Source organism: Eptatretus burgeri, chromosome 9 (genome assembly GCF_056783735.1).
Source record: "Eptatretus burgeri isolate ZD-2024b chromosome 9, Ebu_testis_v1, whole genome shotgun sequence".
Classification (NCBI taxonomy): domain Eukaryota; kingdom Metazoa; phylum Chordata; class Myxini; order Myxiniformes; family Myxinidae; genus Eptatretus; species Eptatretus burgeri.
In genome coordinates this window covers 66,510,087-66,526,158 of record NC_140969.1, presented here as the reverse complement: position 1 = coordinate 66,526,158, position 16,072 = coordinate 66,510,087, and the positions used below count along the sequence as shown (strand labels likewise).

Here is a 16,072-nt window from a genome sequence, read left to right as displayed (position 1 = left end):
TCAAGGTATTGAATGATGAGTCGGAGCCAATGGGATTACGAGTTTCCTGGGTCATAACTAAGACCCAGGCTTTCGATGACATCATGGATGCTGCTATCCTGTTTGTACATGTTTTTGGTGAGAATATTGAGGTCACAGAGAGATTCACGTACGTTAGCAGTGATATTCATGTCTCTGCTGGCTGTGAGCCAGAGGTCATTAGGCAACTGAGTCGGGACTGGGGAGTCATGGATTCACTGGATCATCGGGTGTGACGCTGCCGGTAAATGTGCGGGAGGACGAAAGTCCGAGTCTTCAGGTCCTTGGTGCTTCCAGTCTTGCACTATGGATGTGAGACTTGGACTCTGACCAGGGATCTGAGAGGGAGACTTAATTCCTTTGGTACTAGGTCTCTTGGGAGAATCTTTGGTTATCGCTGGTCGGACTTTGTGTCGAACGAGTGGTTGCTGAGAGAGACTCAAATGAGATTTGTTACTTGCATCGTCCGTGAGCGTCACCTGCCGCTGTATGGACATGCGGCTCATTTTCCTGACGCTGATCCTGCTCAACAGATTCTCTCAGCGAGGGAGCTTCGTGAGTGGGGGAGGCCAATGGACTGACCACGTGCCTCGTGGTTGATCGGAATCTCAAGGAGATGGGGACGGGCCAGGCATCTGCCGGGGGATAGCCAGACGGAGGTCCCTGGAGCACTGGCAGAAAGTGGACGCAGCGACGCGCTGCAAATTGGTGTTTACAGTTTCGTCATGTGTGCCCACATACCCATGTACACAAAAACAGAACTTTTTTTTAATTTAATTTTTTTTTTTTTACTGCACCGCTCCCTTCAGACACGGGCATGATTATTTTTTTTTTTTAAGCAGTGCAGCTGCTTCAATATTTGGTACGTCCTTCCTTCCATCGATCAAAAAAATAGTCTCAGAGCCATGATGGCGTTACGGACGCCGGTAGCGGGATGACATCATCACCTCTTGCTGTTGCGTCACACCACGTCATGCTACGGAGCTTTCAAGTAGTGCTGCCAACACTGCGCCATAGGCGCACAATTGGGATCCTTCAGACTTGCCTGCCGTGCTACACAAACGGCTGCCGTGCCTCATCAAAATTTGGGCGAGTTTACTTTCTTTCAAGGCGCAGCACTCTGCAGCACGATGATTGAATGACAGGGGTTTCTGACCTCTGGGTGCAGAAAACAAAGCATGTGATTGGGTGAGCATCGTGAGCGGCTGCTATAGATAGATACAGGAGGCCAAGAATAGAGGGGAAGAATTTGGGTGTGTCTGACAAATGATAGAAATGATTGGCATCTCAGGAAAATTATTGGCAGCTCAGGGAAACGATTGAAATGATGAATTGGTCCAACGTTTTTAGCAGTTCAGAAAGGAAAACGAGCAAACCACACTTTGCAGTGATGATCACGACTCTACCTTCAGATCCATTAATAATACAGTCTATATTATCAGATCCTTCAGATAAAATAATTATCAATAATTATACTCTCATCATCGATTAATTTAGAAAAACAAACACCACTGTAGGCCTTATTTATTTGTCTCGAAGTTTTAATACTCTTCAAAAACTGTAAGGAAAATAAAAAAGAACCACTGCACATAAAAAGAAATTAAATTAAAAAAAATAGTTGATCTGGGTCCTGGCCCAATGTTGTAACCCAAATTTAGTAGCATTCTGGCTGATGGGTCTGGAGAGGAAGATTTTTGAAGGAATTTATGCGATTTTCCCAAAAATTTACAAAGGCCACCATTCTGATTCACTTCCGGTCATGTGATTGGCATGACCTCTGCAATTTACACCAAGACTCTGTCATGTTGTAACCCAAATTTGGTAGCATTCTGAATGTTGGGTCTGGAGAAGATTTTTAAAGGAATTAATGTGATTTTCCAAAAAGTTGACCAAGTCGGTCATTTCTACACACTTCCGGTCATGTGATCAGCATGGCCTCCGCAATTTATCAGGACCCTATCCTAATGTTGTAACCCAAATTGGTAGCATTTTAACTCGTGGATCAGGAGAAGATTTTAGAAGGAATTTGCAGGACCGCCATTTTGACACACTTCCGGTCATGTGATCAGCATGGCCTCTGCAATTTAATATAAGGACCCTGTCCTAATGTTCTAACCCAAATTTGGTAGCATTCTGACTGGTGGGTCGGGAGAAGAAGATTTTTGAAGGAATTTAAGTGATTTTTCCCAAAAATTGACTGTCGGCCATTTTGACACTTCCGGTCACGTTATTGGCATTACCTCCGTAATTTAATATCAGGACCCTGTAATAAACATAATGTTGGAACCCAAGTTTGGTAGCATTGACTGGTAAGTCTGGAGAAGATTTTTGAAGGCCATTTTGACCGACTTAAAGTAATGTGACTGGAACGGGCTTTGCAATTCCTGTTACCAGTCAGGAGAGGAACATTGCTGCCAATTTCAGCCCGATTGGCCCAACGGTTTGGCCGGAGAAGTCAAAAAAGGAGATGGACGGAACGTGATGACAATATCTTATCTGGAATTTAAATTCCAGATATTAAAGCTAAAAACAGGATGACTAGAAGGGCACTCGGTGGAGCACATACCCCCTCGACGAGAACATATCAGGCCCAATGCATTTTTGAAATATCATGCTATACAGTACAATATCATTTTTTGCCCAATCTTCGATGGTGAAGAATCACTTTAAAAATTAAATAATTCTCGTATCCAGATCCAGATTCGGATCTTCACCAAAATTTAATCAGTTCGTCCTCGTCACACACCCAACCTGTCCACAAAATTTCATCCGGATTTCAAAATTTCACCCTCCACAACTTTTTGAGATGATCTGCACACAAACAAAAGAGGCAAACAAACAAACACAGACAGAAAGAGATAAAAACATAACCTCCTTCACCTTCAGAGGAGGAGGAGGCAATAAACGATCAATGTTAAAGAGCATATCAATACCTTAACATACAAGTACCTTGTATTTCTATAAAACCACAAAATGATGTGCTTTGAAATAAAAATTGCACCCTTGTCCAAAGGAAGCAGTGCAATGAAGCAACTATACAACGCTTAAAATGTAGCCCAGTGGAGAACTGAGGGTTACTTCCTCAATAGGCAGTGTGACCTTACCGTCCTGATATAAACTCGACAATACCAAAAAAAAAAAAAAAACCACAAGGGAAACAAGAAAAAGAGCAATCAGATATTGCAGACCCTCACCAGGACTTGCTTTGTATAGCGTTTGTGTCATTTTGTGTGGTGTATTTTGTGTGCCGTTTGTGTACTGGTGTTATGTAACAAGAGAAAATTAGAACTGCCACTTTATAACTGCTGGCAGTGATGACCTGGTACCAAGATGTTCTGGCTTGATTGGATACGCGACCCTGACCCATGATGGTTATTATTATTAAATTGAATTCAGAATGGGATTAAAATGAATTCAATTAAAATCAAATGGAAGACCAAATAGGTACAGTCCTGCATTGGAGTAATCAGAAGGAACCCGAACATGCAAAAAGCAAAGATGAAGTCATCAGGAGGAACCTGGATGGAATTCACATTTCAGCTGCTCCTCCTCTACCCTCAAACCCATCCAGGCACAGCCAAGTGAGCCTTATTCAACAAAAAAAAAGAACCCAGATCAAAAAAAATTAATAATTCTGGCTGCCAGATCATGTGTCCAATTAGGTTGAAATTTAAGAAAAGTATTTCCCATCACTTCTCGATCATAATTGTGAAGTTTCACATTGATTGATTAAGCGGATCCAGAGAAAACATTATTTAATATTTTTCTTTAATCCAATATGGCTGCCAAACCATGTGACCTATCAATAATTCCTGAACAAACTTGTACACCAATGCCTTGGGGAACAATTGTGTAAAGTTTCCCCTTGATCTGTCCAGCCGTTCTGGAGAAGATTTTTATGTTTTTGGGTAAATCCAATATGGCTGCCAAACCATGTGACCTATGGCATCATGTGTGAACTTTTTGTTCCCCATGGAATAGGTGGTGATAAGTGTAAAGTTTCGTCTCAATCTGTTCAATCATTTCAGAGAAGATATTTGAAGGTTAAATGGCTGCTGAATCATGCGACCAATGACTTCACCAAAAAAAAATTGTGGACCATTTTATCCCGAGTGACCCTCAACAATTTCGATTTGCAAATATATCCCGTGGGAGTTCATTCGTTCAATTCTCAGGTGAGTGATAGCACGGACGACAGGTAGTTTTGAAACTTGGTAAGATTTTCATCGCATCAGAAAAAAGAAACCAAAACACCTCACAAGGGTGAGGCTAGTTTCATATTTATATCATTTGCGTTAATTTTTTAATTATGCGTTGGGCATCGCCCGGTGCATTTAATCATTATTTTTTAATAACAATTTTAAGAAAATGGGCCGAAAGGGCCGTTTCTCGGCTCAAAGGGCCGGAATCGCACTTTGGGCTCAGTTATTGCCAGGGGAATGGTCTCAAGAATATACCTGTCAAGTTTGGTTCAGTTCCGTCCACTAATAACTGAGAAATAACAATTTTAAGAAAATGGCCCAAAATGGGCCGTTCCTTGTCCCAAAGGGCCGGAATCGCACTTTGGGCTCAGTTAATGCCTGCGCATGTGTCTAGAATATGCCTGTCAATTTTCATTGAATTCTGTTCACGAATAATGGAGAAATAGACGTTCAAATGAACTGTACACAAGAAAAGAGAGAATGCGAGCGGCGCGGGGTGGAAGACCCCACGGGGTAAAAAAAATTCACACCAATCGGATGTAGCGTTTCGGATAAAAAAAAAAAATTCCTTGCTGTGGTCTCATAGATACAGAGGTACAAAGTTTTTCGGGTTTTCCAGTCTGGCTGCCACAACACGTGACATATGACATCATAATTATCATTAAAACAGTCGACATGAGTAGTTTCTCCGCTAGTGAAAATTTCGTCTGAATCCAACAAGCGGTTGCAGAGAAAAACACCAAAGTTCTGTGCAGACAAACAAACAAACAAACCCAAATGCAATACCCCTCTCGTTGGGCGAGGGTAACGAAACAACAAACTTGTAACGAACGATACACGGTGGGTTATAACAGTTGTTGTTCTTCTTCATTTTTCCTGGATGGGGTGGAAGGAAGGACGGATGGGTGGAAGGAAGGACGGACGGGCGGAAGGAAGGAAGGACGGGTGGAAGCAAGGACCGGGTGGAAGCAAGGACGGGGTGGAAGCAAGGACCGGGTGGAAGCAAGGACGGGGTGGAAGCAAGGACGGGGTGGAAGCAAGGACCGGGGTGGAAGCAAGGACCGGGGTGGAAGCAAGGACCGGGGTGGAAGCAAGGACCGGGGTGGAAGCAAGGACCGGGGTGGAAGCAAGGACCGGGGGGGGAGGAAGGACGGGGAGGAGGGCGGGGCGGAAGCAAGGACGGGGCGGAAGCAAGAGGGGGGCGGAAGCAAGGACGGGGCGGGGAAGGAAGTATGGACGGGGCGGAAGTAAGTACGGACGGGGAGGAAGTAAGTACGGACGGGGCGGAAGGAGGAAGACCGGGGCGGGAGGAGGAAGGACGGGCGGAAGGAGGAAGGACGGGGTGGAAGGAGGAAGGACGGGGCGGAAGGAGGAAGGACGGGGCGGAAGGAGGAAGGACGGGGCGGAAGCAAGGATGGGCGGGGGGAAGGAAGGACGGGGGAAGGAAGGACGGGGGAAGGAAGGACGGGGGAAGGAAGGACGGGGGGAAGGAAGGACGGGGGAAGGAAGGACGGGGGAAGGAAGGACGGGGGAAGGAAGGACGGGGGAAGGAAGGACGGGGAGAAGGAAGGACGGGGAGAAGGAAGGACGGGGAGAAGGAAGGACGGGGAGAAGGAAGGACGGGGGAGAAGGAAGGACGGGGAGAAGGAAGGACGGGGGAGAAGGAAGGACGGGGGAGAAGGAAGGACGGGGAGAAGGAAGGACGGGGGAGAAGGAAGGACGGGGAGAAGGAAGGACGGGGGAGAAGGAAGGACGGGGGAGAAGGAAGGACGGGGAGAAGGAAGGACGGGGGAGAAGGAAGGACGGGGAGAAGGAAGGACGGGGAGAAGGAAGGACGGGGGAGAAGGAAGGACGGGGGAAGGAAGGAAGGACGGGGGGAAGGAAGGAAGGACGGGGGAGAGGAAGGACGGGGGAGGAAGGACGGGGAGAAGGAAGGAAGGACGGGCGGAAGCAAGGACGGGGTGGAAGCAAGGACCGGGTGGAAGCAAGGACGGGGTGGAAGCAAGGACCGGGGTGGAAGCAAGGACGGGGTGGAAGCAAGGACCGGGGTGGAAGCAAGGACCGGGGTGGAAGGAGGAAGGACGGGGCGGAAGGAGGAAGGACGGGGCGGAAGGAGGAAGGACGGGGAGGAAGGAGGAAGGACGGGGGGGAAGCAAGGATGGGGGGGGGGGAAGGAAGGATGGGGGGAAGGAAGGACGGGGGGAAGGAAGGACGGGGGAAGGAAGGACGGGGGGAAGGAAGGACGGGGAAGGAAGGACGGGGGAAGGAAGGATGGGGAGAAGGAAGGACGGGGGAGAAGGAAGGACGGGGAGAAGGAAGGACGGGGGAAGGAAGGAAGGACGGGGGGAGGAAGGAAGGACGGGGGGAGGAAGGAAGGACGGGGGGAGGAAGGAAGGACGGGGGGAAGGAAGGAAGGACGGGGGGAGGAAGGAAGGACGGGGGGAAGGAAGGAAGGACGGGGGAAGGAAGGAAGGACGGGGGAAGGAAGGAAGGACGGGGGGAAGGAAGGAAGGACGGGGGGAAGGAAGCAAGGACGGGAGGAAGGAAGCAAGGACGGGGTGGAAGCAAGGACGGGGTGGAAGCAAGGACGGGGTGGAAGCAAGGACGGGGTGGAAGCAAGGACGGGGTGGAAGCAAGGACGGGGAGGAAGGAGGAAGGACGGGGAGGAAGGAGGAAGGTCGGGGAGGAAGGAGGAAGGACGGGGAGGAAGGAGGAAGGACGGGGCGGAAGGAGGAGGGGCGGGGGGAAGGAAGGACGGGGGAAGGAAGGACGGGGGGAAGGAAGGACGGGGGAAGGAAGGACGGGGGAGGAAGGACGGGGAAGGAAGGACGGGGAGAAGGAAGGACGGGGGAGAAGGAAGGACGGGGAGAAGGAAGGATGGGGGGAAGGAAGGAAGGACGGGGGGAAGGAAGGAAGGACGGGGGAAGGAAGGAAGGAAGGACGGGGGGAAGGAAGGAAGGACGGGAGGAAGGAAGCAAGGACGGGGTGGAAGCAAGGACGGGGTGGAAGGACGTACCACATATTGAAGCGGTCTGCACTCCTGGGTTTGCGCCTTTAGGCGATTTTGAATTTTTTTCTCAAATCGAGCTCCTTTTAGTCCATTTTCCGCGCCTCGGTGAAGCTTTAATTGTGGCAACGCTGCTTCCAAGAAACGTTGAAGTTGGAGGCAGGAGAAGGCAATTGGGCATCATACCAATAATTCATTGTCACAGTTTATCAGGTTAAATTAATTATGGAAGGGGTTGTGGGGATGAGAACAGTGAGACCAGCAGTGTAACGAGTGTTTTCCCCGGTGTTTCGTACACTGGACGTGACAATGCCAAACTACACTCCTTCCTTGGGACATTTTTTTTTTAACATTTCCTAATCTCTTTAAAACTCGAGCACCAGCTTGTCGGGTTAATGTGTTTAAAACTCGGTATTAAAAGACCGGATCATACTCATACCTGTAAGAGCGAAAAGCATTAACCACTCGCCAGAAGTGGTCGCTCTCCAGTCGCTCACACTCCAACTCGACGTCCCGAGCCCGAGCCACCATGCTGACTCATCGATTCACGGTCCCTTGGTCTGATCAGATCACACTTGATTACTTACACACACACACACACACACACACACACACACACACACACACACACACACACACACACACACACACACACACACACACACACACACACACACACACACACACACACACACACACACACACACACACACACACACACACACTACGTGCTCGCTGGGTAATTACAAATTTTCAATCGAAAAACCTTCGAAGTAATTTACTTTAAAGCGAATTAATAAAATAACCGAGAAAACAGAACATCACGTTTTGTGAGGTAAACCATTGAAACCGAGGCCTAACTGCGCCAATGTCAACGGACCGACGTTCGCCGGCCACGGAATCGTGCGCATGAGCCGCGAATTCCCCTCAGAGAATTCGACACGGACGAAAAAAATACTCAAACGTATCCGCTTGTCGATCGATTGCGGTGCAAGACAATAATGTCATTTTCACCAGAAAAAAAATTTCCTTTTTTTTTGATTCATCGATCCGAAATTTACTCGTGTGTAACTTATAATAGTCGTGTGTGGACGGTACGTCGTGACGTCCTGAACTGTGACGTAATGACGTCACTGCCCACGGCCATTTTCTTCATGGTGATCGAATGATATAACATGAATGGTTCAAATTTGACCGGACCTTTGTCTATTTATAACTGAGGCTTTCAGGATCCAGTGATTTTGGTCTAAATAAACCAGAAATCAAGAAAATGAGCAAATATATTGTTACAGATCTGGAAGCCTTTTGCACAGTCAGCGGTCCCCGTACCTCAGTTATCTCGATAAGTATGTGTTTATAGTTAGGGCCTCGTCCCTATGTTTAATGGGTGATTAAGTGTATGTGCGCTGCGAGTTATTTTGTAGTTAGTTTTTTTTATATCCAACAACACCACCACCTGCTTCGTTCCGCCACCCAACCAAACCTTCGCGCACCGACTCCATTGTCCACGTGTTTTTGGCTGAAGGCGTGGGCGGAGCCTCCATCGCCTCAGATCAAGGCTCCGCTCCGAAGAATCCATGGAGCGTTTCCTCCAGCCAATGGGAAGCCAGAATACCAGTACTCGCTTCGGCAGTACATATGCAAAAATAGAAACAACTACAGAGCCTCTTCGGGGGGGCAGGCCACTGAGACGCCCCGACACCCCCTCCCCCCCCCCGACACGCCCCCATCCAATGAGGCGAGCTACCTCAGGACGGACCACTCCCACCTCAAGTGAAGAATGAATAATAGTGGGGGCAATCCGGCTGGCAAAAAGGAAGAAGCCTCGTCGCCTTGTTTGTCCTCGTTTTGCCTGCTCGTGTTCTCGTCTTGCCCGCAAGTACTCGTCTCGTCTGGTCCGTTCTCGTGTTGGCTGGTGTCCGTTGCATCATTCCCGGTCCCTGGTGCTTGGTGTGGCGACGAAGGTGTGAGTTCGAGTCCCCCCTCCCCCCGAACCAGCTCATCTCGACCAGACCGCATGAGGCAGAAAGGTGCCCAACTGAACTCTTACCCTCAGCTCGCCTTCGCTCCCGAACTGAAGGGTCAAATAAAGGCCAACTGGCCTCATTTCTTTTGGGTGTGTGTGTGTGTGTGTGTTTTTTGCGTCCATCCTGTAAGTAGAGACTTTTAAGTGCCTGTGTTCATTGTAAATTGCATTTCTTTTATTCGGATAACTCTGCTCTTTGTCCCCCCCCTCCCCATACCCATTAAAAATAAACCCCAATTGTTAAATGTACCAGCTCGTTGTCTGTGCTTTCTATCATTGACCCAGCATGGTGCAGGCTTTAGAATTAGTGAGGCCGTTTGTGCCGTAAGTTGTCATTGAGACCGGCTCGGCTCTGCTAACTCCCACTCGTTTAAGCCAGACCTGAGTCGGTCCATGCGACTCGGTTCGCACAGAGACGGCCGAGGGTGTGGCTTCCCCGGTAGCTACACGGCGTGTGTACTAAGGTAAATTGGAATAGACAATTGGACCCTACCTCATGCCGTCAAAATATTGGCGACCACGGTCCTTTAAGTGACCCGTCGACTCCGGAGTTATCCGGGGTGACGACCTTTCAATTCCGGTGTTCGGTGGGAGACGGCCCTATTGCTCCGTTTGGCGGTCGTCCTCGCCACCGAACCCCAGCACCACAACAATATCAAGACCTCGAGAATGAAGTGAAAAGGTCCTGGAAGCTGAAGAGCACCGACATTGTACCAGTGATGATTGGAACAATGGGTATGATAAAGAACCTCACAAAGATCCTACAAACCACCCCTGGGAACATTACCACAAACTACAGTTGGAGGCTGTCCGGGGCTCAGTGATGATCCTGAAAAGAGCCCTCAGAAACAAAACTCTGCGAGCAACACAACTTCACAACTTAGCCCATGAATCATGATCCTTCACTGAAACGAAGGTGGATACTTTCCTGGGAGGACTCTGTTCTACCTTCTGAAACCAGAATTATGGAGATTATCAGAGTTCCTGCCCTCTGGGTGATCTTGCTCAAAGGATGCAACACGTTCTTCTGATGCATACATTTATTTCAGCGGTGTATCGGCAAGTGACAGCTCTGTATCGGCAAAATAAATAACCCAGGTTACGTGCATGAAGCAAAAATATACCACGAAAAATATACCATGAAGTTTTGAATTATAATTCAAAACACCTCACTGCACTGGAAAACATAGGGACAGGAATGCAGCACTGAAAATGGTGGAGACGTGTAATACCCTCCACCACCTGGTGGCGGCGCTACATGATACACATTTACATGGAGAATTTGCGTCCCCCCTCCCCCCTCACACCGCCAGAAGACCACCGGCAAAGATAGAAACACTACTATACATTAATTGGGGTCACGCTGATCCTCTGGAGCAAGTCTGGCTACAATTGGGCCAGAATTATAGGAGAAGCCTGACAAACAAACCCACAAATAAACACCAGTCCTTGAATTATAGTCAGGATTGTAACGATACCGACACTGACACACGCACGCACGCACACACACTCCTCTCCCTTTCATTTTTACCTTTGCCACTAAAGGTGAACGGAGCCTTGAGGGTTATGTTTTCACCCCTGTCTCTCTATCGACTGATGTGTGGGTGGAGTTCGGCAGATTCACAAGGAAATAGAAGATTCGTTCGTGCTGAACATTGGTTAGTCTGGCCTGCAATTCTGACTATCTGTCGGTTTGCTTGTATGGTAATTGCCTACAGGTCACAACTTTAAAGTGATCTTCACGAAACTTCACGAAATGGTAGAGTTAGTCATCAGCAACAAGCTTATTGATGTTGAGGTGCAAAGGTCCAAACATGAACATCGGCCAAAGGTGCAACAACTTTGTTACATTTTGAAAATCATTAATTTCCATCCGATTTACTTGAAATTTGAACAGGATTTACATATCCGTTCACTGAATTCAACCATCAATTATTTTAAAGGTCAACATGGGCCAAATTTCTAAAATCATTAATTTACATCCGATTGACTTGAAATTTGAACAGGATTTACATATCCGTTCACTGGATTCAACCATCAATTATTTTAAAGGTCAACATGGGCCAAATTTCTAAAATTGTTAATTTACATCCGATTGACTTGAAATTTGAACAGGATTTACATATCCGTTCACTGAATTCAACCATCAATTATTTTAAAGGTCAACATGGGCCAAATTTCTAAAATTGTTAATTTACATCCGATTGACTTGAAATTTGAACAGGATTTACATATCCATTCACTGAATTCAACCATCAATTATTTTAAAGGTCAACATGGGCCAAATTTCTAAAATTGTTAATTTACATCCAATTGACTTGAAATTTGAAGAGGATTTACATATCCATTCACTGAATTCAACCACCAATTATTTTTATGGTCAAATTTGTCTGGTCCAGATCCACATGTGGCATATATCAATGGGATACAAAACATAAACTGTTCAACCTGGCAGAGGTATGCACTTAACTCGACTGAGTGTCGTTCCAGTATTTTCTCTTTTTCAACTCAGTGGATTAGTGATGTAATGGTAAAGACGATAGAGCATCTGTTCTGAGTCGAGGAGGTCAGTGGTTCACACCCAACCCCTGGCTGAATCATAACAAAGACTTAACAATGGTACATGCTGTTTCTTTGTTTAAACTTTAAAGCATTTGAAAGGATAGAGCACTGACAAACAACACTGAGAAGGCAATGGCAAACCACCCGTTATGTAATTTGCCAAGAAACTGCTTCGGCAGCTCCAATACTCTGTAAAAGAGTCTGGTTCATCATAATCCAAACTTTTTCCTTCTTTTACTCTTCTTACAATTTTCTACTCTTCTTTCACTCTATCGTCTTCTATCATTTTTTATTTTCTCAATTTCAGCCCCTCTTCCCCCACAACAGTATGTGCTGTTATAAATAGATGGATGGCCCTCTTTTGTCATTGGCCGCCATGTTGATTTTCAGCACTGTGTTAATTTAACTAGCGAGGAACCCGTCCTTTTGGCTACAGGTTCCTCACTAGTTTATGGGTTCCTCCTCGCTAGCATTGTATGGTAGGGGTAATTCTTCTGGAAATGGCTTATTTTTACCTGTGACATATGTGGCAGGTCGATATGAGCTCCACATTGCTATTGTTGTGGTTCTTGTTGGTGGTCGATTTTTTAAATGTGCACCCATTTGTCGGACAGCTTCCAGACTCCACCCACCATGGCACCGAGACGAAATGATGCGGCCGTCATCTTGGTTTTCTTGTGGGCCTAACACATTAGGCCTGTAGACCTCTGCTGACTATACACTGCCTGGGGTTTGTTTTTTTGCATCGCAGGTTGTGACCACAGTGTGGTCTTTTCTCATTTGTTGTATCGTTTGTAATGGCTACTTCCACCAGGCAGCACTATTCCATACAAATTTACATTATCGTTAATTGGGGTGCTCCCCCTACCCTGAACCCTGGGGACTATAAATTAACTTTACTCCACAAAACCTCCCCATGCACAACCCGAGTTCAACCACAAGTTTTCAAATCATTCCGTCTAGCGGTTCAGGAGTGCAAAAAAGTCAAAGAAATACACAAACAGCAGGTAAAAAAGACATAAAATATCATAGCCCCCGTTGTTTTTAATAAGTTTGCTGTGAGGAGTTAAAGGGCTAGCCCATATATTTATGTACAACTCAAATGGCCGCCAATCTACCAGTCGGCCATCTTTGATCAGATCGTAAAATAAAGTAAGGTGCACTTGTATGATATTATGTACTGTGCTTGTGCCAACTTTGAACAAAATTGGACCACGCATGTCTGAGAAATGGTTGGGGACACATTTAAGTAACAAAATAGCCACAAGTCAGCCATCTTGTATCTGATCTCGAAGAAAAATGATGTGTATATGTAAGCCATCACTCTTTATCTGTGCACCAAGTTTTAACATCAATAAATGCATGTCCGAGAAATGGTTGAGGACATGTTCAACATTGGGTTTTTTACAACTAAAATGGCCGCCAGTCGGCCATCTTGGATTCGATCTCGAAAAAAGATGACTTGCATATGTACACCATCATGTTTTGTCTTTTTGCCAAGTAGGAATAAAATCGGTCCATACATGTCCGAAATATGGTCAAAGACGCACCCACGCACGTACACAAAATAAGGACCAAATCCATACGCCCCCGTTTCAGACTAAGTCCAATGGGGGGCTAAAAACTGCATAAGCACATACTACTCAAATTACGTATATTGTATAATAGTAAACAATGTCTGAGGAACAATACGATGTTGAACAGGTGAGTGGGGTTCAACTACTAAGTCAGGTGACTACCGTATATTTCTCTGTATTACATCAAGAACCTCTGACGTTGATTCATACCCAGGTAAACTTTGCTGCTTTGAGCATTTTCATTTCTACCTGAATCGTCAGCTATCAGATGGTCAGCTTGCTCATATCAACGATTATTTCCTGGAAATTTTACCAGGTAAGTAAGTGGACCTTTAATAGCTACCACCGTCCCTGGAATCCACTTTTCCTTTCCTCCTCTCACATTTCTGACATGGACGGGTTGATACAAGTCAAATTATCTCATTTTAGGGTTGGGACCATCACGGTAAACATTAGAAGCATTTTGTTTACCTTCTACCTTTCTTTGTAAATGAGGTTTGACCATAGATAAACGAGTTCTGGGGATTCTTTTCAAAAACAATTCTGCCGAAGTTACACCAATTGTCGTATGAGGAGTGTTCCTGTAATGCAAAAATGCATTTGCTATTTTGTGATACAAAGTTAGTGATTTGTCAGATTTCTCAAACATTCTCTTGAATATTTGAACATTTATCTCATCCAAGCTATTACTCGCAGGATGGTATGGTGGACATAATGTGTAATCTATGCCTTTCAATGTCAAAAATGTTGTGAATTCATCTGCAATGAATTGTGGTCCGTTATCAGACACGATGTATTGCGATAAACCATACCGGGCGAACAATGATCTTAGCACAACAATAGTAGCATTGGTTGTTGTACCAAACAATAGTAGCATGAGAAAAATTTCAAGTCATTTTGAATAATTGTCTGCAACCATCAAAAACAATTTGACCTTGAACTTCCGTAAAATCTATGTGGATCCATTACCACGGCTCCATAGCCCATGACCAATAAAAGCGGAACGGTTTTTGGGGACATTTGTGTCCGCACAATCAGGACATGACCTAACCCTGTCCTTCATATCCACATCCAGACTTGGCCACCAAATGGATGATGTGGCTCGGGCCTTCATCCGACACATACCTGGGTGGTTTTCATGTAAATTCTGCAAGCATGTGTCCTTTCAGTGGGGATAGTATAACTGCAGATCTTCCCCATAACAGACATCCATCATGTGCTGACAATTCGTGTCTGTCACACCAATATGGTGGGATGGCCTTGTTCGTACTGTGATTAGGCCAACCCAAAATAGTGCACTCATACACATTGGTCAAGACCGCTTCTTTGTTAGCACACTCTTCAATTCGTTTTGCGGTAATGGGTAGTTTTCCTCAGGATCCACAGTATTTGGATCAGCTACCAGTAATCTACTCAACATATCTGCGTTAGCATTTTTCTCAGAGGTACGGTACTCTATCTGGTAAGTATACCCTGACAACGACAATTCCCTGTGTTGCAGTCTCGCTGCAGCAAGTGTTGGAATTCCTGTTTTTGGTCCAAATATACGCGTCAAGAGCTGGTGATCCGTTACCAGCCTGAAATTCCGGCTATACAAATACAAATGGAACTTCTTTATGACGGACACAATTGCCAACCATTCCTTCTCAAGCTGCGCAAAAATTCTCCTCTGCAGTACTGAGGATTCTAGAGGCATATGGTGTTGGTCTTTCTGACTTAACACCGTCCCCAACCCCTGGGGACGACATCCACACTTAACACCAGTGGTTTCTTAGGGTCATAATGTAGCAAAACGGTCACCTGTGAGAACGGTTTTCACATACACAAATGTCTCCTCACACTTTGCAGACAATGTCCACTTTGTGAACTGGTTCAATAGGTCATTGGGGGTGCAAGTTGGAAGATAAGTTTGGGACAAACTTGACAGAACAACTTTGCATGCCAAAAATGACTTCAGTACCGAAACAATTGTTTTCGGTCTGGGGGCCTTCTGAATAGCCTCCGCTTTGCTTTGCAAGGGGCTATTCTAATTTAACAGCTTGTTAAACTCTTGTGGAAATTGACTTGATTGAGGGACAGAAACCATGGGCTTTTCAACACTTTTAACGGAGAAGATACTTTCCCAATCTTACTCAGCCCATCCCTCCCAAGCAAGGACAGACGACTCCCTTTCACAAGAACAAGTTCTAACATGAACTCTTGGTTATCCCCATACCGTACTGGTGCCTTGGTACATACAACAATAGGAACCAATTCCTCCGGATAACTATATAAAGTTATGTTGTTGTTGTACAATGGAAATTCAGATAACTTATCCCAATACTGTATACAGTTTCTGAAACAGTTGAGCATGATGCTCCCATGTCAAGTTACATGACAATCTCTGGGTGACCTACTGTCACAGTGAGCCTCACTGGCTTACCTTATGGGTTGTTGACTGTTACAGTATGAGCCTGAGCCTTCATAGTCATTTTCCTGATCACTGTCCAAATCCATGTTGTCCTTCACCAACGAATCTGCATCTTGGGTTGAACTGTGCATGGGGCACATTTTTTTTTACATTTTATGGCACTCGTAATAGGTCACATCTCGAAGTGGACACTTCTCAAGGTGGTGATTCCTTCGACAGCACTTGCATGGACGTCTTGACAGTCCACAGCACATGCACGTACGTTTCGAC

At 46.0% G+C, this 16,072-nt stretch overlaps 1 protein-coding gene across 2 annotated transcripts in view; it reads right to left on the bottom strand.

The window, feature by feature from the left end:
- The window catches only part of CARNMT1 (carnosine N-methyltransferase 1), a 59,336-nt gene extending 43,264 nt beyond the window's left edge, over positions 1-16,072 (bottom strand). The window contains exons 1-2 of one of the 2 annotated variants that reach the window (XM_085895498.1): positions 8,053-8,285; positions 7,667-7,787 (exon numbers count right to left, since the gene is read on the bottom strand). In XM_085895498.1, coding sequence (XP_085751624.1) covers positions 7,667-7,758 — 92 coding nt within the window. In that variant the 5' untranslated portion in view covers positions 7,759-7,787; positions 8,053-8,285. Of the gene's footprint in view, positions 1-7,666; positions 7,788-8,052; positions 8,286-15,814 lie in introns of those variants that run through there. The other variant, XM_085895496.1, reaches the window with a different exon arrangement.